This window comes from Alexandromys fortis, unplaced genomic scaffold (assembly GCF_014885135.2).
Source record: "Alexandromys fortis isolate MF-2015 unplaced genomic scaffold, M_Fortis_MF-2015_v1.1 scaffold_5, whole genome shotgun sequence".
Taxonomy (NCBI): domain Eukaryota; kingdom Metazoa; phylum Chordata; class Mammalia; order Rodentia; family Cricetidae; genus Alexandromys; species Alexandromys fortis.
The window spans coordinates 22,176,025-22,199,558 of NW_026067924.1; the positions used below are offsets into that span (position 1 = coordinate 22,176,025).

At 44.8% G+C, this 23,534-nt stretch overlaps 1 protein-coding gene across 2 annotated transcripts in view; it reads right to left on the minus strand.

The window, feature by feature from the left end:
• The window catches only part of Gli3 (GLI family zinc finger 3), a 264,925-nt gene extending 243,116 nt beyond the window's left edge, over positions 1-21,809 (minus strand). The window contains exons 1-2 of one of the 2 annotated variants that reach the window (XM_050142747.1): positions 21,268-21,809; positions 8,025-8,189 (exon numbers count right to left, since the gene is read on the minus strand). In XM_050142747.1, coding sequence (XP_049998704.1) covers positions 8,025-8,148 — 124 coding nt within the window. In that variant the 5' untranslated portion in view covers positions 8,149-8,189; positions 21,268-21,809. The remainder of the gene's footprint in view (positions 1-8,024; positions 8,190-21,267) is intronic. The other variant, XM_050142748.1, reaches the window with a different exon arrangement.
• Between the last annotated feature and the right edge of the window lie 1,725 nt (positions 21,810-23,534).

The window sequence follows — 23,534 nt, forward strand, 5'->3', positions numbered from 1 at the left end:
TATATAAGAATTTCTCTTCCTGAGATGAAGTCCTATCCATAAAAGCAAAGGAGAAAAAGAAGCTTCCAGAAATAAAAAGGGGTAGTGGGGGAGGAAGAAAGAAAAGGAGAAACTGCCCTACTGACTTTGCAAAGGTTTTCTTACTTTTCCTCTTGGTTGTAGGTGTGGTAAATATTAAGAATAATTTTCTCATGCAAATAATTGAAAGTAACAAAAACAACAACATAAAGTCTTTGTCAATACGGTTGCTTGTAGTTTTCAACATAAAATGCAATGTTAAATAGGTCCAAAATACACCTTGCCTGTGCTCTCAAAATAATAATAATAATAAAGCCAACAGGTACTAGGAAATGTATTTCTCAACAGTTTGCAGTAGCTTCTTAGTTCTGCGCTAATTAAATGTAAAAAAATAATTAAAGAGAAAAGAACAAGAGTCAATTTTACACACAGGCCTAAAAGTCAGATTTTGTAAAAACACGAAAGAAACACAATTTCCAACAACTATTGCAGTTTTCAGACTGCCGATCACTGCCAGTGACGTCACGAAATACACTGATTAGGAAGCTGACTTTACAGCTCAAATATGTGTTCAAATTTCAGGGATGGGCACACTAGTTTACTTTGACTGTGGTCGATGTTAAATGACCTGGATTTGTCCAAAGTCATGGAAAGACCACCACAAAGAGTGATTTTTACTTCTTGAGAATGTAGGGAATAAGTGTGCACGGAAGCAGGCACATTTGGAAGTACATTTGTGCACATAATGAGGTTCTGCAGCACCAACCGGCCTCCTGCAAGCTCCTTGGAAATGGAACTGCCCCTGCCTGGGTGCAGATTAAGACTGGTGGGAGGCGGGAGGCCACCAGCCACCTCCCAGAGGGAGTTTTCCTCCCACAATTGGCCTCCTGCTCTTTGAGCTCCCACTATTTGGTGGCTGTTTCTGATTCTGACTGGTGTGTTTCTGAAATATGAAATGCCCACACCACTTAATCGCAGCAATCACAGGCAACCCAGAGATCCTCCCAGAGCAGGCACATGCCATGCTCTGTGTTCTATCAAAGTGCCAGAACCGGGAAAATGGGAGCACTATCTGCTGTGGATCAACCTGAGCATCTACAAGTTGCTCCTTAAGAAGGAATCTAACACTGGGACTCAAAGGGGAAGAACTTGTTCTTAATGCAGCACCTCAGTACAAAATTAGATTCCATCCAATAGTCTCACTGAGTATTTACAAATGACCATCTGATTCATTAAACCTTGGGCAACATCAAGACCTTGAAGTACCATTCCCTGGTCTTGGACACTGACCTCCTAGTTTAGGACCCCATGATCACATGTCTAGAAATTATGCAGAAACTATTGAGCTATTCTTCAAATCATTCCTAGATTACTAACAAATAATACTACAATATTACATTGAAAGGATAAATCCTGCCAAGTGATATCCGGTCATTACTACCAATGGAAATATTTGTGTCCCCACTGTGTCAGTCAGGAAACAGGTTGCCCTAGTCCAAGATCCCATAACACTTTTCTGACAGGGCTTTAGTCCAAACTTTGGCTTTTAGCTACACATCAATATTAAGTGTCCTGCTCTAAGGTCTGGCAGGCCTATGCAAAATGACTTCCCAGTATTAATCCCCATCTATTGAGGTCTTCCCGCCCACACTGTGCTAGGGCAAGGTGTGGACATCAGCAAATGCACTGATTAGGAAGTTGACTTTACAGCTCAAATATGTGTTCAAATTTCGGGGCAGGGGAGAGGACACTATTCTGCCTTGACTGTGGTCATGGTTAAAGACCTGGATTTGTCCAAAGTCATGGAAAGATCACCCTAAAGAGTGATTTTTATCTCCTGAGAATGGTAGTTGAGAACTAACTGGCAAGGCAGATAAATGAAGTGCTAGTCTACAGAAGTTGAATGAACATTTAAAATTAAGAATTAAGAGAAAGAAGAAGACTACAAGCATGAAACACAGGATCTTTAGGGCAATGATAGTATTTTATAGGTACCGCAATGGTGGATACATGTCAAAACCTACTGTTTTGCTTAAGTGTATGACCTTTCCTGTAATCACCCAGGCTTACAGCCTCTCGGCCACCTTTGATTCTCTCCCTCCCTCATGTTCCTGTGAACTCCAATGCAAACTACAAATTTGGATTAATGTAACATTTCTAAGAGACAGTGCATAATGCAAAATATCAGTAAGAAGAGAAAGGGGAAGGGACTTGCTGTTGAAGTTTTCTATGAACCTAAAACGATTCTAACAAGATTTATTAATTAAAATTATAATGATCAAGAAATAAAAACTTAAAAAAATAAGTAATAATGCAATTTCTAAAATATGCGAGAAACTGAGGACATACATTTGAGAAGAACTGAGAGCAAACGTATGGTGATATTAGCAAAATGCTCAGTCTGTGGAGAAGTGTGTGAGCAAAGCAAAGAGCCCTTGCATGTAATCAATGAGCAGAGTCAGGCTGCAGGCTGGCGTCAGATTTGAGAAGATATCTACACATTCAGTGAATGGCTCTGGGCTTCATCCTGTAGGCAGCTTTGAGTCACTGAAGATTCCAGAATGGGGACTTTAACAGCAAGCATCACACACTGTTAACCTGGCAGGACCAAGTGCCAAGCATGAGAAACTCAAGGTGACGAGCAGAAGGCCACAGGAATTGTCATGGAGTGGTGAGCTGCGGGACAGTATGGGTGGATGACCAGAAGGAAAACCTAACAGGAGCCTAAGCCTGGAAGGGAGTCAGAAGGTGACAGTGAGGCTTCAAGCCTGGATGACTGCAGTAAAGACAATGCAGTTAACCAAAAAGGGAAGCTCAGGGATAGATAAGTGGGTTTGAAGCCCAAGCCAGCGTGCTTAAGAGGAGATAAATCATCACTAGGTAGCTGGGTTTGGGGGAAAACAAGTTCTTCAAGCAGAATAAATAAAATGTAATTAATACGCACAAGCCACACTGCAAGCAGACATAACATTCAAAAAGGGGTGCCTCGCCCCAGAAAACAATGGGGAGAAATGGACACAAGCACGTTAAGAAATCTAAGTAAATTTTCTTTTAAAAGTATGTTCTCATAAAACCATTATCTCCCCTCTGTTCTGAGTAATGGAGGCTTTCAGAAACAGGCTAAAAAACATTGGTTTCCCTTTTACTTTGTTTATCCATCCTTCTCAAGATGAGCGGGCCTGGGTAGATCTGCAATTGACAAAACATCTTGGATCCAGCAAGTTCATCACTACTTTTGTCAAACATTTTCCTTTTCATCTGAAAACCTGGGCAAGTGAAGTGGCTCAACGGGCAGACAAGACACTTGCTGCCAAGCCTGATGAACTGAGTTTAATCCCTGGGGCCAGCATGACGGAAGGCGAGAACGGCTCCAGATAAGTCCTGGAAAAGCAGATGTAATTATTGCCTTGTTAAGTAAATGAGGACATCAAGACACTAAGAGACTTAATCACCCACTCATACAACTAGTACTTGGCATCAACAAAACTCAAACCTAGCTTTCAGATCCAAAACCCTGCATTTCCTCGTAAGAACCCTATAATGTAAAGTGCAGTGCACTCGAAAGACCCTCCCATCCATCTTACACGTGCCCAGAAACTGGAAAGCCAAGAAACAAACGTAAAGAAATATAAAACCTAAGGTCTATCTGGAGTAAATTACCCACCTACTTCTAAGCAGACACTTAACACTGATAAAAGGTCAGGGTGATAGGAGTGTCGGCTGGGGAGCAACAGTGAACGTCCATTCAAGCTTTCAACAGAAGTAGAAGCCATCTCAATCCTAGTGGCAAAGCCAATGGATATCACATACATTAACACTATGTAGTCCTAGTCACAAGTCCAGTGAACGTCACTTACTTTAACAGGTATGTACTGGACAGTTAAAAACACGAACCTCAAAAGACTTTTAAGCAAAAGGCCAAAAAAAAAAAAAAAAAAAAAAAAAAAGCACAGAGAATGGCCTATCAATCTATCAGTTTTGGTTTCCCACCTCATTACAACTGGATGAATTTCTGCTTTCTGTCAACTTATAAAAAGATATCTCAGTAATTACCAAAACCTCAAAACCACAGCCCGGATCATTTATGATAAGTTTACCACCCTCCTTCTTGAGACATGGTCTTAGTATGTATCCCTGGCTGGCCTGAAACTCACTATGTAAACCATGCTAGCCTCTAGCTCACAAAGATGTGCCTACCCCCTACTCCTGAGTGCAGAAATTAAAGGTGGGTGCTACCATAGTTTCTTGAAGCAGAGTAGCAGGCTAATAAGAACTATCAAGGGACTACTGGGGTGGGGGGAAATCTCATGGGCCAAAAATGAGGCAAAACATTTCAAATTAAATATTCAAGTCACAGAGAAAAGTTTTATAGGCTAATTAGAACATGTAAAGCAGAAGAAATGTGTATTTAAAACTCATTACTTAGAAAACACAATGTGTAGCTTAGCAAGTAAGGAATCATGCCAAAGCAGAGACATGAAAGCACTGACTTACAGTTTACCTTATTAGCAGACTTGGACATCCTCGCGTCAATATGAGGCCTAATATCTAAATGTACACTCATATATATGAAAGCCATCCTGTGAGATGTCAAGTATGATCTCTCAAACCACAACTGTACTTTAAAAAAAAAATCAGAAAACTAAACGCCATCTCCTGTGCCATTTCCATTCCATGAAGAGCACTTCATGCTGAAGGCTGAAGCACGCACACAGAAAGCTCTGTGCACGGTGTGGTTCCTACGTGAAGACCAGTGGAGGCTTCGCGTGCACATGTGGACCCTGAAATGCTGCAGAGATCAAGTTTGGCCTTGTTCTTTCCCCTACGGAAGATTCAGAGCCGTCCTCCACTCATGTGATTCTAAATTTCAGCCTCATGTAGCAAATGTTTATTTACAATGCTATTCGAGGTTTCTGAGCCATGCATTTTGGCTGTGTGTCTGTGTATGTTTAAACGAAATTCTAGGAGCAGATACTCAACTGAGAAAAGCAAGAAAACAGACCTGTAAGGACACGCAGTGGAATGTGCGTGGTTTGGCTGGGATGTTCACAATCAAGAACAAATTATACCACATAATGACTGGAAAAGTTAATTAAGTCAATTTAACAAATAACTTCACCAGTAACAAAACTTTTTTTTGTTTATTTACTTTTAATCAAGAAATGGGAGGAATTGAAAGTACACACTTTACATTCATTTGGTTCATACATATCTGAACTAAATCCTTTAACTGCCCAGTTACTAGCTCAGTGTCAGAGCAATTGTAAAGAAAGCGTAAGCAACTGGAACTAGGCATAATCACGGTGCTCCTACTGTGGCATCTCAGCTTCTGTGAATGACCTCAGTGTGGGGACCCGAGCACTCTGAGACTCTCTGCAGGGAAATGGGTAGGGGGAGGGACACACTGATGAGTGGACAGACAACATAACAATGCCCGGTACAGGCCTCACACACAGCTCCCATATCCGCAGGGCTACCTGACAAAAGCTCTAACCCAAGCAGCACAGGACTAAAGTCCGCACACTCATCTGCACAAGGTAGAGCTGGATGGGAAGGAAGCTTATTTTCCTGCAATCATCTGGCGAGTGGAAATCCATGTTTTAGAAATACATTTCTGTTTTTTCCTTGTTTCACCGGAGCTTTCTATTATCCCCTAAAGGAGAAGCAGTGAATTCCTTAGAACAGGAATATTGGAAAACGACTCTGGGACAGATATCACTCAGACATGTGCCCCGCAAACGTGACCAATGAGTATTTACTTCTATGTGGGACAGGACTTAGGCGCGTTTAGACAGGTTGTGGGCCTCAAGGGCACAGAGTGATCAGGTTAGGAAGGCAGACGTGCGTATGGCTTAGCAAACAGGTCTGCGATTATGCCAAGTACAGGACTGGCATTAAGACTGTCTTTCCTCTGACTAGTTTTGGCTCTAGGCCTCCAGACCACCACTGGGCTCACGTTACTAATGTTCCAGTCACCTTGGACATGGTTATGAGGGGAACCTGTGGTCAAAGATGCTGAACAGCAATGGAGAACCCCCAGGATCACAGAGGCAACAGCATCTTCCCCACAAAAGAGACTACTGGGGAAACTCTGCTGGGGACTCGAAGACAGGACAATGGCTTCTAATCCTCCATGTGGTGTATTGACACCCTCCACCAACCTGCACTGGCTTTGCACCCAGAAATACCCACATGTTCTTCTGAATACTCGCATGCTCACTCACATGATGGTGTTTCATGAAGCTTAATAGAGACCGTGTTTATTCTTACACCGTTAGTATTAAAACCACCAAATAAACAGCACTTTATATGCTGCTTCTACTCATAAAAAAATGAGCCCCATTTTTGAAAAACTCTAGAAAAATAAAGAAATCAAGATAGCAGGTTTTTTAAGTACAAAGTGCTTTCTGTAACACTGGAAAACAAGAGACAAATATTCTGGCTCTACTAAATAAGCTTCAGCCCTAGGTTTAAATGCCACCAAATAAATAAATAAATAAATAAATAAATAAATAAATAAAGCAATACAGACAAATTTTCACACCCATACAGGTAAAGTGAATCCACTATTTTAACCTAGACATAAATACACTCTCCCCAGAGATCAATGGAAACCTGGCCTGCAAGACTGACCGTCAGCTACCTCCCTCCGGCTATGTCACAGTCCACAGCTGTGTGAAGACCCTGATCAAAGGCTGTAGAGCTGAAGCCAAGCTGGGCAAACATGGATGGGCACAGATCAGCACCATCTCCTCAGGAATACCGGTCCTCGGAGTTGAAGGTTCTGGGCTGTAGTGAGCTTCTAAATCATGCTCAGTCTTCAGCTGTACATTTAAAATAATAGTAAGTCAGCTGGGCAGTTGTGTTGCACGCCTTAACTCCCAGCACTCAGGAAGCAGAGGCAGGCAGATCTCTGTGAGTTCGAGACCAGCTTGGTCTACAGAGTGAGTTCCAGGACAGTCAGGGCTACAAAGAGAAACCTTGTCTTGAAAAGACAAAAATAAATACCATCTGCGACTCCAGCCCTAGATNATAGATAGATAGATAGATAGATAGATAGATAGATAGATAGATATAGGTAGATAGATAGATAGATAGATAGATAGATAGATAGATAGATAGATAGATACATACATACATACATACATACATACATACATACATGACAGACAGACACTCAACCTAGTAAAATGTTCTTGGAACATACAAATTATAAAACCACGAAGGAGAAGACTGAAGGGTAGTCGGGCACATCAGTGAGCTGGGTCATGCAGGACCAGTACTAGGAGACTGGCCAATGTAGTCTTCCTAAGGGCACACAGAAAAGCAGAGCATGATCCAAGGAGAGCAGGAATGACAAAAGCTACAAAAACGAGGACATTAATTGCCTACCTTGTGAGAAAGCCTGGAAAGAAAGAGAATGTCACCGCAAGCCTTCTGCCTGGTTTTCCCCCTTGGGGGATGCTGGATTTTATGTTCAGTGCCCGTGCTTGAACTGAAATGCCTCTCAATACTTTGCTTAAAATGTAAAAAAATAAATGGTGACTCTGCTATCCCTGAAAACAGTTAAATACATTAAATTCACAGAAACCAAGAACAAAGTTCATGGCCCTTAAGGTCGTTAAAGTCCTTTTCCAGTAGCCAACTTTAAATTCGTGTGGGAGAGCTCCTATGACAAACTAACAATCTCTGCTCTATTGTGACTAGCAGAGACTTTCCATGTCAAATGGAAAGCATTTTTGAATTCTTACCAGACGAATCAAGATGGTTTCGAAAATGCCAAAACAAGAACTTCTCTTAATACACAACCTATCACAATTTGTATCCCTAATTACACTCTGAAGAGAACAAGCAGCCTGCCCACCTCATCCACCACCCTCTGGTCCATGTGCTGCCTTAAGCTCTCAGAGAACAATCACTGGCCCAGCTGTGGATGCTCAGTTTGGGGGATGAGAGAACACAGCAAGGCCTGTGGCTTGCCTGCTGGGAACTGTGGGGCCACTCACCATTCGAAGTGGTACTGGAGGCCACGGCCTTCTCGCTGACATCTGTCCTTGTGGAGCACTTCCCGATGGCATTCTCAGCTTTCTTCCTCTCAGTGGTCGTGGAGCTGTGGGACTGGGCCTCCATAATGTCTTCTCATTACTTCAGCTTGTTTCTCAAAGGAATGCCTAGAAAACACCACAGTGCCATCAAATTCCCAAAATGGCAGCACAAGAGAGAAACCGTTATTCGAAAGCCCTCTGCATCTTCCATCTGAGAAAAGGCCAAAGGTTTAGCAAAACCTTGATACACTTCTCCAAAGGTTTTTCTGGCAAAAAAAAATCCTTTGTAGTTTTATTAAGAAGCCAGTTCAAGTGGCATGCAGTTGAGTTTTCCTATTTCCTAATGGTCCCAGCCTTTGCTGTCTGCAAAGGAAAAGAGAGGTGCTCACAATATACGCTTCTCCTCAGCTCCTTCTGAGCATGTGCTATCAAACGACCTAGAGCAGTGGTTCTCAACCCCCCTAACCTGCAACCCTTTAGCAGTTCCTCATGTGGTGCTGACCCCAACCATAAAATTACTTTCATAACTGTAATATTGCTACTGTTATGAATCGTAATGTAAATATTTTTTGGAGGTAGAGGTTTGCCAAAGGGGTTGCAACCCACAGGTTGAGAACCGCTGATATAAATTTCAATTTTCAACTGTCTACAGTTTAAAGCCCAAGTGTCACGTTACTCTTAGGTCATGTCTGCTCACCTCTCTTCAGGCGGCCAGTCACCTTTATAGGAAGGGACACTAAGAGAACTTCCAACTCAGAAGAAAGTTTGCAGCTGCTAATTAGAGTTTTTAAAGATCACCTAGCAACCCTCCCCAGAGTTCGCAGCAGAGTAGACTGTGATTTCGGCTTCTTCCACGAAAACTCCTGAATGGCAAGGTGCTTCTTAACCTAAAAACATCCAGGCAAACTGTGCTCTTTAAGTTTTCTCAGAACGAAAACATTAGTCTGGTGGTGGTAGTGCACATCTTTAATCCCAGCATTTAAGAGGCAGAGGCAGGCGGATCTCTGTAAGTTCGAGACCAGAATAGTCTACAAAGTGAGTTCCCGGACAGCTAGCACTGTTACAGAGAGAAATCCTGTCTCGAAGCAACCCCCCTCCAAAAATGAAAATATTAATTTTTTTGGGCTTAACTTCCGAAACGAAGGTAACAAGACAATATCTCTCCACCCCACAACAAAAAGTCAAAAGGTGAGGAGAGTGGAAGGCTGGGATGACTCACAAAATATGAAAACTCATCCCCCGGCCAAGTCAGTTCATCTGTCTTTCATCGGCTTCATCCATGATAGCCCCAACTAATCGTTCATCAACATTCATGCTAGCCCGTTCTTTTCTACAGTCAGGTTCCAGAACTACAAAGAATACGAGGATGGGAAGTCCACTCTCAGGCATGCCTTCTTCAAGCGCTCTGGGTGGCAACAGCCACGGAGGCAACTCTCCTGTACCATCACCTGCTTATTTTCCACACGTAGCAAGCACCGCAATGCTTGCTCCACCAAAACAGTGGCTAGTGAAATTAAACAAACAGCTTTTTAACTGGCCAAAGTCGAGACACCAGAGGGTACACGCTTAGTCAGATTTAACTCAGGTTTCCAAGGGAGCTGTAGGTTCTTTACTGTACACCATATACCCCTTAACCTGGAACTCAAGCCATGCAATGATGGCTTCAGAACGAACAGCAGTACACACAACACTGGGGCACCAGTTCTTCTGGTAACTTCCATCTTTTCCAAGAATATTTATTATCATTCCCTCTAAAACACACCAGTGTTTTACAGACTAAAAAAGGAAGAAAAAAAAAAGATGGACTTATCAACTGTAGGACCCACTCTGAATTGAGAAGTATATTCGGAGAACACAATGAAAAACAAGACCAAAACAGCAAGGGGCTGGACAGCACCCACACAGGCTACCTAAGGATTGCCCCAGGAGCTGTCCAGCATCATCATGGGCAACCTGCACTCAGTCTCTGTTGACAGAATCCAACAGAAGCACTCTTGCTTTTGTTCTGGAGAGGAAACCAAATAGCAAAGACCTTCTTTCTAAAAACACCCTTTAGCACAGAATTATACACTTAATTCCCAAGAGATCACAAACCCTCCAAAGCTCTTCCACAATCCTGGACAAAAACCTCTGAAGAGAAATTTTCTAGAATTGCTCGTACCTCTTTAAACAGAAAAACAAACAAACAAAAAACTCAGAATAAAGGGCCAGAGATGGCTCAGTGCATCAAGGACCTGTTTCAAGCCCAACAGTCTGAGTTTGGTCTCTGGATGGAAAGAGATAACCAACATCCCCTAGTCATTCTCTCATCTCCAAGTGCTCAGTCACATTAAAAACAAACAAGCACACAAACAAAAACCCCACAAACTCAGACTAGTTCTAATTCTCTCTCTGGACTAATTTTGTTTATTTGTTTAAGGTGGGGTCTCGGTACACAGTCCAGACTGGACTCAAACTTCCAATGCTCCTTCCTCAACCTCTCCCCTCAGACTAATCCTCAGATTACAGAACTACACCACAACACCCAGTTTTAAATATCATCTTTGAAGTCTATTACACAGTTGGGAGAATGGCACCCAACTTCAATTCCATCACTTAGGAGGCAGAGGCGGGAGAGTTTCTGTGAGTTCCAGGTTAGTCTGGTCTACAAATACAGTTCTAAGCCATCCGGGGCTACATAGTAACACATTGTCTCAAAAAAAAAAAAAAAAAAAAGATCAAGTATACTGAGTGAAAAATTCAACCCCAGCCTCACCACCTACTCCTAAAGTGTCCCTGAGTAGTAACCATTAGTACCAGCCATCAGTCCCCACATTGCTACAGGCTTGCTAAAAGTTTCCCTGAGTAACCATTAGTACCAGCCACCAGTCCCCACATTGTTACAGGCTTGCTAAAAGTGTCCCTGAGTAACCATTAGTATCAGCCATCAGCCCCCACATTGCTACAGGCTTGCTAAGAGACCTGATGCTCCAGTCCTATTTCTGGCACAATGCATTTGTCATGAAGAACAGCACTTGAGAGCCTGTAATTGAAGGAGCGCTGACTGTCAAGCTCACTACACATTCCAAGCAACTGCTCAGCACATTTGTTCTTGTCCAGTGCTATGTAACCACGAGAGGACTTCACCAAAATCTGTCTTAACTACAGAATGAATGGAGTGTATTCCAGAACACTGAATTCACAGCCTAGGAACGCCTATCCCAGCTCCAACTGTAATGATAAAGAACTGTGTGTAGAAAAGAAGAAGCCTTTGCTGAACATACATCTCCCCACTCCAGACTGGAAGCCTCATGCAGAGAAGGCATCTATCTTCCCAACAACTAATCCACATAGAAATGTTTACTGGATTAAAAAAAGCTCACCGGAAACTCCATGGCTTCTAAATCTGCTGCGTCTTGAACTGTAAATATCCTTGAGCTAGCTATATATGCTGTCTTCTAGACTAAATGCTTCACTGAAAACTGACAAATTATATGAAAGCTAAACATTTTACCAGGAATCCCAAATCAAAGTTACCAACTCTTTGGCCACTTCAGACAACATAACCACTTCCTCCCAAACTGACACAGTTTTATGAGCTGGATTTGGGGGAGCATACTAAGTTTAAAACGCAGAAAGGAAACAAAACCACACAGGGACCAGAGCATCCCATCCAGAGTCGAGGGTTCCAGGAAGAGCAAACACGTCACCAGGGTTGCTTGGTGAACCTGGAGTCTATGTGGTTGTTGGGTACCCCTCAAGGCAGAGAACTTCATTTTTAAGAAAGCATAACCCTCCCAGAACTCATCACAGGAGAGAAGAGCTCGGGGGCCAAGAGGCGCCGCCTGAAAGCTACTAATTAATGGTCCTGGAGAATACTAATTCCTACCAGTTTGAAATAGATTTCTTAAAAACTAGGCCCTTGGTAACTTAAAGAGTCTACCCCTTCTTCTATTTTGACAACTTATTTTTGGATCTCATTAATTAGCAACTAATTATTTATGTGTAGCCAATGCTTGGTGCGCGGCTATAACATGGCAACTTGCCAAGGCAGACATCTGCTTCCTGTATAGCACCATGAATTATATCAGCTGATTTTACTGATAAAAACACAATTTTATCCTTGTCACAAAGAAAAAGCTTTAAAACCGGGGATGCCCACACCCCCATCTAGCTGTTGAAATGGTGACTGCTTCTCCCCTTCAGGGTGGCTCTTTCAACGGGACACCAGGGATCTGGAAACACAGACCAGAGTTGACCCCTGCTGGAATGCTAAGTCCTGGCAGGTTGAAGCATCATCCTACTGCTCCCCTTAGAGCCTGGAGTAACTGAGGAATCAAGGAGGGTGGGAACTAATTTCGATTCACTTCAAATCCTTTCCTCTGTAGAACACACGCCACTATTTTTCAGATATGAATGAAATCAAGACTTTCCTCCTGAGGCAGTCTCCCTGTTTACAACTCCGGCCTGTCCCCTTCAGTCTTTCACCACTGACACATTACATGCAGGACTCCAAGCAAACCACTTAACTTTCTCTGCTTTGTGTGTGTGTGTGGGGGGGGGGGGAGTGTGATTCTAAGTTCTAGCGAAAGATGTAGGGGCAACCAATGGCCCAGTAAGCCTGTAAGTAGCATTGGCTTTCTAAGATCTTAAGTTTCACAGGAGAGAGAGAGAGAGAGAGAGAGAGAGAGAGAGAGAGAGAGAGAGAGAGAGAGAGAGAGAGAAGCTCCTTCCTGGAGGCAAAACAACCAAGGCCCTTTTTCATTCAACTATTCCAACCCTTAGATAGTTTCCCAGGTCCCCAAATCTGGAGCACAATTAATCTCAGACCCTATCTTAAGTCTACCCCTCTTCTTACTTGCAGTTTGCCTACAGGAACTAACTTCCTGCATGCGCCAGGACCAACACTTGGAGTGCATGTGCACTCTAAAAGTGAAGGGGGTGGAGGCAACATTTACCAAGTTGGAGAATTTTGGAGGGGAGGAGTCCACAACGTTTTCAAAGCACTTTCACACAAATGCCTCAAGCACTCAGAGAGTCACCAGCAGGGAGGATGGGGCTGCCTCCCAGTGAGTGATCCTCTTCAGAGAGACAGGCCCATTTACTATGGGAATCCCTTTGAGTAGGCTGTGGTCGGACCCCTTCTGGATGGTCAAGGCAGACACATAGACTCACTGTCTCTCAGGAAGCCCTGCAAGCTCCACCTTAATCACCACAGAAGCTTCCTGTAAAGATGGCTTTTAAAGCCCAATTCTTAAACCTACATGAACCAGCCTCTCCCCTGGCAGGTCTCCGCAGTACTACCTCCAAAACCATAGGTATTCAGAAATCCTTTCCAATCTGAACACTAACATCTGCAAAAGAAAGCACTGGTGCTAACTAACTCAAGCAGAAGTTTAAAGTGACAACTGAGCATCCTATAACCCAGGGAGGGATGGAGCTGCTGCAGTCACAGGCCTGCAGCCCCCTGGGTGAACACAAGCATCCCACCAACACCTAGTTCCTTAATCCACTTGGTCTTACTGTTAGGTCACCTGAACTTTGGCAACAACTCTGCTGTTTCTTTCTCTTTCTTTTTCTCTTAAATGCATTTAAAGATTTTAAACAACTAAAGCTCAAGACAGGATTGATGACAACCTGATCAGTTTCTCATAGATTAGAACAGCTACAGGCCCTCTTAAGAGACCAGAAAGAGAAGTCCCTCCAGAAAACAGAGAGAGTCTATGAGCAGCACCAAGTGCAGGCCTGTGTGAGAAATTACAAGAATCTGCTGCTCCAGGGGGGTCAGGCTTTTATCCACACCTGCATGCACACCGTTAAGCTGAATGGTCTCCTCATACGTTAACGTTTCCAAATTCCACACTGAGCCAGGCTGAGAAGGGATTTGGAAGGCAGTCTTCCACTCCATCACCGAAGAGTGATGGTTCTCTCATCCTCCACTACTAGGGTATCATGGAGGAAGCAACCATTTAGGGGAAATAAATCCTATTTAATATTTATACCTTCCTGGCGCTATTAAATAACCCATTTCCTAAAGAAAATAATTCCTTCAGAGAGGAGGAGGAGAATTTTTTTCTTAACATGAAAACAAAGATAATGCTGATTTTAAAACTTTTCATCGATTTTTGTAAGTGAAAACTGGTCTTGAGGTTCAAGGAACCAAACATGGAGACTGCAGCCCATCTCGAGCAAGCACACATGGAAAGGAAACGTAAGCGCTCTGTAATGTGCTTGAGGTTTTCTCCCCTTCAAACGTCTTTCTGAACTTAAAATCAATTAGTTATGCATAACCTCTGTGACATGCCAACACTTCCCAAGAAGTCTCAGCTTTCACCTCCCTTCCTTTCTGTACTGCCTTCCTTCCTGCAGACCAGGAACCCCAACTTCATAAGTTCTTAATGCAATCTTCATTAATGTTTAACTACGGTATTTTTTAATATACAATTGTTTCACCTTTATAGGATTATTTTTCCCAAGGTCAAAAGAGCAGAAAACCTCCTCTGTGCATAAGAAAGCTGAAATCTATCCAAGCTGCCCCTTGGGGAAAGCAAGGGGTGCACAAGCCCGCTGTCTATTATTTTCAGTCCTCCTTCCTTTCATGTCTGATGTTCTCACTGGAGATAAGCAGTGTTTTGACAGACATCCCAAAATTGAGTCCATCTAAGAGGGAAATCATTGCCTGGATTTGGTGAGTTTGATTTTCATAAATTAACTACATCGAAACTTTTAAGAGATTTATATATTTAAGCCAGGTAGTGGTGGCAGCACACGCCTTTAGTCCCAGCAAGCAAGAGTCAGAGGCAGGTAGATCTCTGTGAGTTCAAGACAAGCCTGGTCTACAGAGCTAGATCCAGAAGACCCAAGGCTACACAAAGAAATTTATATATTTAACTACAGTCACTGAATGGACTATTCAACAAGAAAGAAATTGTTCATTACATTTAAAATCACAAAGTGACATTTTTCCTGCCTTTGCTGGTGTCAATATAAGAGATTACAAGCTCTGGGGAGCACGAGATCTCTATTTAGTATTCATTACCCTTCTGAGTCCCACACAACTCTTTACACACTGGACTCCTGTGCTTTGGTCAGGCTCTTCAGGGGGCACAGCAGATGCCATTAAAGGAGAAGCAGCAACGGGAAGCAAACTGACACCCGAATTTTCTGTGCATTAGCTGGATCCAGACCTTCTCTCCCAGAGAACCCTAGATCTGAATACCTGTATCAGTCTATTAATAAGTTCGCATAAACAATCTTCCCACTACATCCATATACATCAGAAAACCCTGAGTACTTTACTGAGGACTTCTATTCTCATAGAACTTATATAATTTACTGATCCTAGAATTCTCTATCTTCATAATAAAGCTTAAAGAGACAGGTTGCATAGTCTATGAGCAATAATTGACTCTCTTGTTGTCATGGCCTGAAACAGGTTCTTACACTGTAGGCCTAGCAGTGTAGAATGGACTATGAAGACCAGGCTCACCAGAAACTGTTGACAATCCTCCTGTTTCGGCCTTCCAAGTGTTAGCCCTACAGGCATGAGCTACCACACCAGGCCAACAACCGGCTACTAAATCACACAAATGAGACCAATATTTAGGTATTAAAATCAGTCACAGACAAGCTAAAGATACTCAGCTTGTTTTCAGTCAATACTACTCTCCTAATTTTTCAAGTTTTGCTAGTCAAATCTCAACCTTCCATTTTAAAAGTCACACTTTCCAACTTTACGGATTTTCAAATGTAGAGCCTACTTTACAACAATTCATTAGCCAAGCAAGGGCCACTTATCCTGTAAACGTTCTCACTCGAACAACATTGTCCAGCTGACTCCTTCTTCACCTTTTCTATAGACCAGACTGTCAACCTAGCCAGCACCCACTGCTCCACACACCCTCAATGAGACACTATGCTATGGAATTCTATTGGAGTGTTCACAGCTCAAAGAACGGGCCTTGTCCTGACGTAGCAGCATGCTCTGATCCACAGGGCTGGCCAGTGGACTCCAGGTTCCCATACATCTCAAGTCATTCTGACTTCAGTTCAAAGCTGCTGGATAAGGCTTCTCCACACACTAATACGTCTTTGGACTGAATTATTCTTCTAAAAAAATAGCACAAAATGTAATCAGTAACAGGGCTTAACTGCCTCACTCACTCATTAATAAAATTTGAACGTATCTTTCATCTAATTGGTGAGTTTTCCATCTTTTTTAAAAAAAATGACTGTAACATAAAACACTCTGGAGTCCTGTTATGCATTTTGTGCAATCTTTCAAAATAAGCAAATACATTTTACATTTGAAGTTATTCTAACAGCGACTTATGTATTGCAGCTCTCCCTTCCTGCTGAACTAATAGGACAGAGAAAGTACACAGATCCACAAATATGCTGTGTATAGTTATTGCTGTGCCAACCTCCCCCCCTCCAAAGCAAATCAAAGCCCCTCTAACCGTTTCAGGCCTGCGATCAATCCAATTTACTTCAGGTACAATTTAAATGTATAGTGCATGCCACAACAAACCCGTGGTAGGATGCCAACAGAGTCCTTAAGAAAGTTTTCCTCTAAATCTCTGGAAAGGAGCTTTGAAAGAGAGCAAGGATTACAGTCAGCCAGGAGGGAGGGAGGGAGGGGACTTACCTCAAACCAGCCAAGCGGAAATCAGAGCAGTAATTCCCCAAGTCGACAGAGTACACTTTCAGAGCTGTAACCGTGTGAAGAAGTGCGGGGCAGCATGGCCTGAAGGCAGCACTAATACACTGATGACTAATGGCTAGGCTAGGGCAGACAATGAATTTGGGGCTTGAAAACGAACAGAAACCATGCAGTCCTTTGACAAATGGGCTTTCACGATTTCATTCATCGAATAACCTTTAAACACAAAATTGGCTTGGGTTCTCTCGGGAATGACATGACACGCTGCTGGACAATGATGTAAGTATTTTCTTTTTTAATTATGACTAGTACGCAGAACGCTAGCACGCCATATAAGAGGATATGGCTTACAGATACCACTGAGGCAGACATGGAACTCAATACAGTACTGCCTTTCGGGGCGGGGGGGGGGGGCTCAATGTCCCCGTGCCACCTTATTAACTATGTAATGGCTTTTTCATTCAGTTTCTTTAGAAAGCCATAGATTTTCTGAGACATTTTGTCGGGTTGAAATATACACAACCAGAACAAGAAACACTTTCAGGTGAAACGAGCACACACACACACACACACACGCACGCACGCACGCACACACACACACACACACACACACACACCACAGTGGCAGCTGAGAAACATGCACAAAACTACTGTGCACTTGGTATTTCCACTTCTCAGGGGCTAGGCAGAGGGAAAGTGTAAGACAATGGAGACAACACAGCAAGTTTGCAAACAAATGAGCTCATAAAGACACTGCACACATAGCTTCTTTCCAGCAGCCCTCCTCCCTCTTCCTGACATAATTAGCTTTTCAGTTTAAAAATAAGAAATTTGGCATTTTTTAAAAGAGAGAATGAAATATGGAAAGAGTCTCTAAATTAACAGGGACCACTTACTTCAGACAGCATAGCCTTCAGCAGGCCCTAAAAACTTAAGAAAAGGATCCTAAGACAGGAAGCTTAGTGAGCTCATAAAACCGGTGCTGGAGCCAGGAACACATAGCATATTTAATCTGCAAACTGTGAGAGTCCACAGTGACTTCAGCAAGATCTGAGGCATGCCCTCAAGGTTTGCTGGGATCTGGGATTAGGGGGCTGATAAGAACCTCCACTGCCTATGGACATGTTTTTCTTCTGCAGTTAAACACAAATGCATGGAGACGTTTGACTGCTGCTTGGCGTTACTGCTCAAGTTCTATAAAAGCTTTGCAGCCCCTTTTGCTGTCAATATATCAAAGTTGAAAAAAAAATCATCAAAGTGTGAAATTTCATTTAAAGTCTTCACCAGTCTACAGCTCTATTTCACAGGCCCATCAAATAAAAGTAAAGATGAAAAATACCCTGAAAAGTAGTCGGGAAAGTTTGCAGCAGCACTCGGCCTGCTGTTGTTTATTGTCTGCCTTTATTTGCTTTGAAAGTAGAACAGATCAGTTTCCACGCAGGAAAAACGACAACTCGAAGCGAGGGGCAGCGGACTCTCCCCAGGCTTCAATGAGAAGACAGCCTGAAATCACTTTAGAGAATCTTTTGTTTAACAAATACATATATGTATTTGTTCTGTAGCCGTTTCAGCAACTTGATTGCCTCTCAATATAAAAGTTGGCAGAAAATTCCCTGAGTCTCCCAAAACAAATCAGACCAAGCTCAGAATATGAGTGCCAGAAGAACGAAAACCCCCTTCAAAGAACTCCTCAGCTAGGGCTTTACAAAGATTGCAGAAAAAAAAAGAGAAGTCTGACTTTTAAGATAATCTACTATAGTCTAAAAGCATTAACATCCCATGACTAAGGTGTTCTGGAGCATTTCATGACTCACGGATTCACTTCTTTAGCACTGGTCTTTCTTAGAACATTACTGTCTCCATGTAAGTGAATGCACACAACAATGGTCATGAACGTGTTGCCTTTCATAAGCTTCCAAACTGTCCTCAGAAAGCGGGGAGGGGAAGGCAGCATGCCTTACACAGGACTCTGTTCTAAATGGCTAAGCCCAGAGGAAGTCTGTAACTCTTCCAGCGCGCAGGTAATTAAGAAAACTTCACCGGCTTCGAAACAAAGGACAGTCCAACTTTTGGGCTCCGGAATCCAATTGTTAAATTAACAATTCTTTCATTAAGTTTAAGTATTGGAATAACTCAAAAGAGCCATTTTTTTTTTGTCAGGGCTTGCTGAATTTTCTAATTTTTGTCTGTGGTCCTTCCTTGGCAAATAAGACACACAATAAAAATGGTAGGTGGACCAGAATTCAATCAAGGCGTACCAGGCATGTAAAAAGCAAGGGGAATTGGTAGGCATACGAGCTAACCCTGCCGGTCTATTAGCAATAAAGCAATCTATATCTTTTAAAGTGTTTCTGCCTGTGTGAAATTTCACTAGACATCTCTCACATTGAACTTATTCATGCATCTGAAACCAAAAGCTTCCCTGGGCTGACTTTAAGAATTTCATACCCTGAAAGGATCTCCCCTTAGGCGGAGGGTTTCTAATTAAATAGCTTTTAGTGTAAAATAAACTCTCTGCTCTGTATAAATATGCAATTTCAGCTCATTTAAATGTTATTTCATGTTTGTTTTAAGGTCTGACTATAATCTCGCTGGCCACAGAGCTTGTGGACCAGATTGTTAAGGCCAATATTTCCTAAGATAAACAAATTCTGTAGACACTCTGCACGGTTTACATTGTTAAAACCAACCAGCACCTCTTTCCTGTATCCTCTAAACCGAAATACTGCTCTGCCTTAGAAAAATGAAGTGATTCTGAGGCTATTTCACTATTTTAAAACATAGCATTTTCCTGCTTCAAAATAATCTTGACACGTGTAATTAAGAAACTGTCAGACTATTATTAATTTTTAATTTAAAACCCAAATGAAATAATTATGGGAATCAATCAATAAGGCACCTATTCAAATTACAGAGCAATTACATAAATACTCAAAATTAATACTTTAGGCCAGTTCTTGAAGAATTCAGCCTGTAACTCGTGAAGACATCAAACAGCACAAGCTTGTGACATGAGGAGAATGCAGGAAGGGTTTCCCCTTAAACAGACTAAAATGAGATGATTTCAGATGGCAGGGCACAGCCGCCCTTCCCCCAGCCGTGCCCAATGCACTCAAGCTGCGACTCTTTTTCTAGAAGTTATTTCCACCAGACACATATTTCAGGAATCTTAAAAAGAAGAAGAAGAAGAAGAAGAAGAAGAAGAAGAAGAAGAAGAAGAAGAAGAAGAAGAAGAAGAAAAAGAAGAAGAAGAAATGATAGCTTCACCCAAGTTCTGCACAAAATCATTTAGAAAAAAAAAGGAGGGCTAATAACTTGAATATTCAGCAGTGCACATACTGGGCTGTGGAAAGCTGTAATTCTGGAGAAAGGGGAGGAAAAGAAGGGCACGGGGCGTTTTTTTTTTTTTTTTTTTTTTTGGAACTAATAATACCAGCAGGGCTAATGGCTCTGCCCCTGTATTTGCACAGCGGCCGGCCCTCCATACCTCGAACTAAAGGGTTCTTTTACTTGAGGACGACAGTCCATCATTTCAAACTGAAGTGGCAGCTGGAAAATGTGGAACAGCTGGCACAGAGCTGGGAGAAAATGTTTTACATAAATATATGTACATATAAACTGGCAAAGGGCCACGAGCACTGTACCCGAGGCCAGAATCTATCTCACAGTCTACAACCAAGTTGGGGTTGGGCGGGGGGGGGGGTGTAAACGCGGTGCAGCAAACTTCCCCAAAGTGGCCCTTATACACAGCTAAGAAAGCCTAGGGGATGGCGTGGTACTCAAAAAGGTGCACTCCGGGACACAGGCACAAAGTTCACCGAAGGATACCAAGTTCACCGAAGGATAGTAAGCACAGGCCAGACCGAGTGTGAGGGCATGTGGCCATCTGCTGAAAAGTCGCTTCACCAACATTTCAAGTTTAGAATCAATATTAAGTCCACATCCTCAGGCCCCGTTGCAACTCCAGAAACTAAGTGTCCCAAGCACAGTAGAGTGATCTATACCCAACTCTTCTCTGTGCAAATTCGGCCTCCTAAGTGACCGCCGCCAAGGGGCCACAGCTACTTTTCTTTCTTTCTCTTTTCTTTCGTTCTGCCCTACCTCTGGAAAGGAACAGACAGAATTCCAAATCGCCCACAGATGGTACAACTTTCACTTTTCCTCTCCCACCGCGGAGGCGCGCCCTCCATCCGCTCACCCCGCACCCCCACCCACAGAAGTGAAGGCGGGACCCGGGCGAGGCGGGCAGCAGCGGCCCCGCGCATCTCCAGGAGGTGCGCGCCAGCGGAGCTGCGGATCGTCGCGGAGCGAGGACCAGCCGCAGCTCCGGGCGGCCCCAGCTCCGCGCAGCCCTTGGCGGGGAGTAGGCGCGGACTCCGCAGCCGCAAACTTGGTCCACGCGCCCTAAGGCCGGAGGACTGCAGTCCATCTCCGGAGCGCAGAGTCCGGAGCCGGAGAGCGCGGGAAGGCGCGAACGCACGGATGCTGCTCCGACGCCGCGCGGCGGCTCGACAGGGCGGGCTGCGGGGCCCGCAAAACAAAGAACTTTCGGGCGGGACGTACCTGCGGCTGTGGCTGTCAGGTCCCAAATCCACAGACCCGCGCCGGCGGAGCGGCGGGCGGCTCGGGCTACCGTGGATGGCCCGGCTGGTCGCAGTGTGCGGCCGCGGCGGGCATGGTGGAGCGCGGAAGGGCGGTGGGGCGAGCGGGCGCGGCGGGGAGCGGCGGACGGGCGGGCGAGTGTGCGGGCGCCGGCGGCGCGGCCCGGTCCGCTCCCTCCCGCCGCTGCAGCCCGCGCATCAGTTTCAGGGATCCTGTAATCTGATCCCTCTGAGTCACCGGCCCTGAGTGACAGTTCTGATTTGGTTCAAGCGCGGGTGGGAGGAGAAAGAGAAAAGAAAGGAGCCCCCCGACCGTCAAGTCGACTTTCAGCGACCAGGGCCCGTCCAGGCCGAGCGGCCGGCTTGCAAAAGTTGAGCTCCGCTGCGCGCGGCCTTCGCGCTCCCCTCGGCGCGCTCCGGCGCTCCTCCTCCTCCCCGCCCTCCTTCCCCAAGTTTTCACAGATGTGGCCAGACTCTCCACTCTTTCCCCCGCTCCTTCTTCCCTCGCGCGCCCCACCCCCGCCCGTCCCTCTAATTTCCGCCACTCCGGGGAGCGCAGGGGACGCGCCGAGCAGCGGGACGTCGCCGCCGCTGCAGGGGGCGAAGTTGGGGGGAAAAAAACTTGGGAGTGCTGCTCGCCTTACTTTGCTTTCCGCTCCTTCCAGGCCGCGCCCGGCGGGGTCCTGCTCGGCGCGCGGATCCCAGTGCGCTGCGCTGCGGGCGCCACTGAGGCCGCGCGTCGGGCCGGGCAGGGCTGGCGCGGGCAGCCGGGAGCCACGCGCTCCACCGCCTCCGCCCCTCCCGGGTCCTCACATAGACACATCCAGGCCTGCTCCTCCTCTTCCCCCTCCTTGACCCCGCGCCCGCGCGGCGCGCCAGGCCCCACCCACCCGGCAGGAGGAAGGGGCCCGCGGGTGATGTCACCCGAGCCCTCCGGGCCTGCGCTCCCGCGCAGCCGAGAAGCCGGGGATCGCGCGCTGCCCGGCGCTGCGCCCATGCCTTCTCTCTTGGCTTTCCCGGCTCTCGGCTTGGACTCCCCTTCCTTCTCTGGAGACCTCTCAGACCACACTGCCCCACCCCCGCACACCTCCTGGTACTTTTCCGTGGGCCAAGCCTGAAACTTCCTCTCGCGGGATGATGCTTTTGAAAGTTCAGGACTTTCCTACCCGTTGCATTCATCTGCATTTGGGAAGTGGGAAGTCTCACCACACAGCCCCATGGGCCACTTTGCAAAGGACACAAAGACCCGATCTGGGAGTTTGGACTTGAACGGGGTGCTTTTCCTTAAGATGCCGAATGCCTGTCCTTGATTTCTTTTCGGGGCCCATATTACTTCAAAATGCTTTGCTATTCTTCAACTGGCCGGTCCACACTCATCTGTCTTCTCTCCCCTTCAAGGTACTCACCCCAACATATAACTTGAAAGGGAGGATGTCAAGGTTGAGGAAGAAAGAAAACCGGAGAGACATTCCAGAATCCCGGAGAGCAGTCTGCCCACCTCCCCAGCCAGAGTGCCTTGGTGCTTTCTGTGCTCCGTGGCGGCTGTCTTGAAGGCACGGAGTGGGTGGATGAATAGCTATCATAATTTGAAGAATATTTTGAGATTCGTATGCTCAACTGAAGAATTTTTTAAGGGAATTGACAACGGTATTCGTTATTTGTTTCCGGGAACTTGTTGCTTATCACAAAGACAAACGCAAAGACTGACTTAAGCATTCAGGGCAGAAACAGTGGGAATAAAGTGGCGCTCCAGACACTACTTAGCCGTTTTTAAGCTTTCTCTCCATTGAAACACTCTTTAAAACAAGAAAGAAAAAAAAAGAGCGGGGGACGACACCTTTCCCTCTAAGTGCAGGAATCTCATAAAACAGAGGTAGCCCTGACTCTTCCCTCAATAACTGGGCTCAGGCCCTGGAGCCTCTTTAGGCGCTGAGCCTCTTTAAGCGCTGAGCCCATCTGTGGGTGAGTTAAGAAATACCAGTCCTCCTAAATCGCAGGATTGTTGTGGGTTCCCAGTGAGATCATACCTGTAGAATTATAAAACGGTGAAGTGTGTGAGCACCATGTTCGTTTTGGAATTGCAAGTTACCTTTGGCTTGTGTGTTTCTCTAGTGTCAAACACATTGTTTCTGGCATTCGGGACTGCTGCTGCCTCCACAGCAAGAATGCAAATATTGCATCCTGATATTTTGCTTTGCTTATCCAGTGGCAGAAAGGACAGCCCATAAA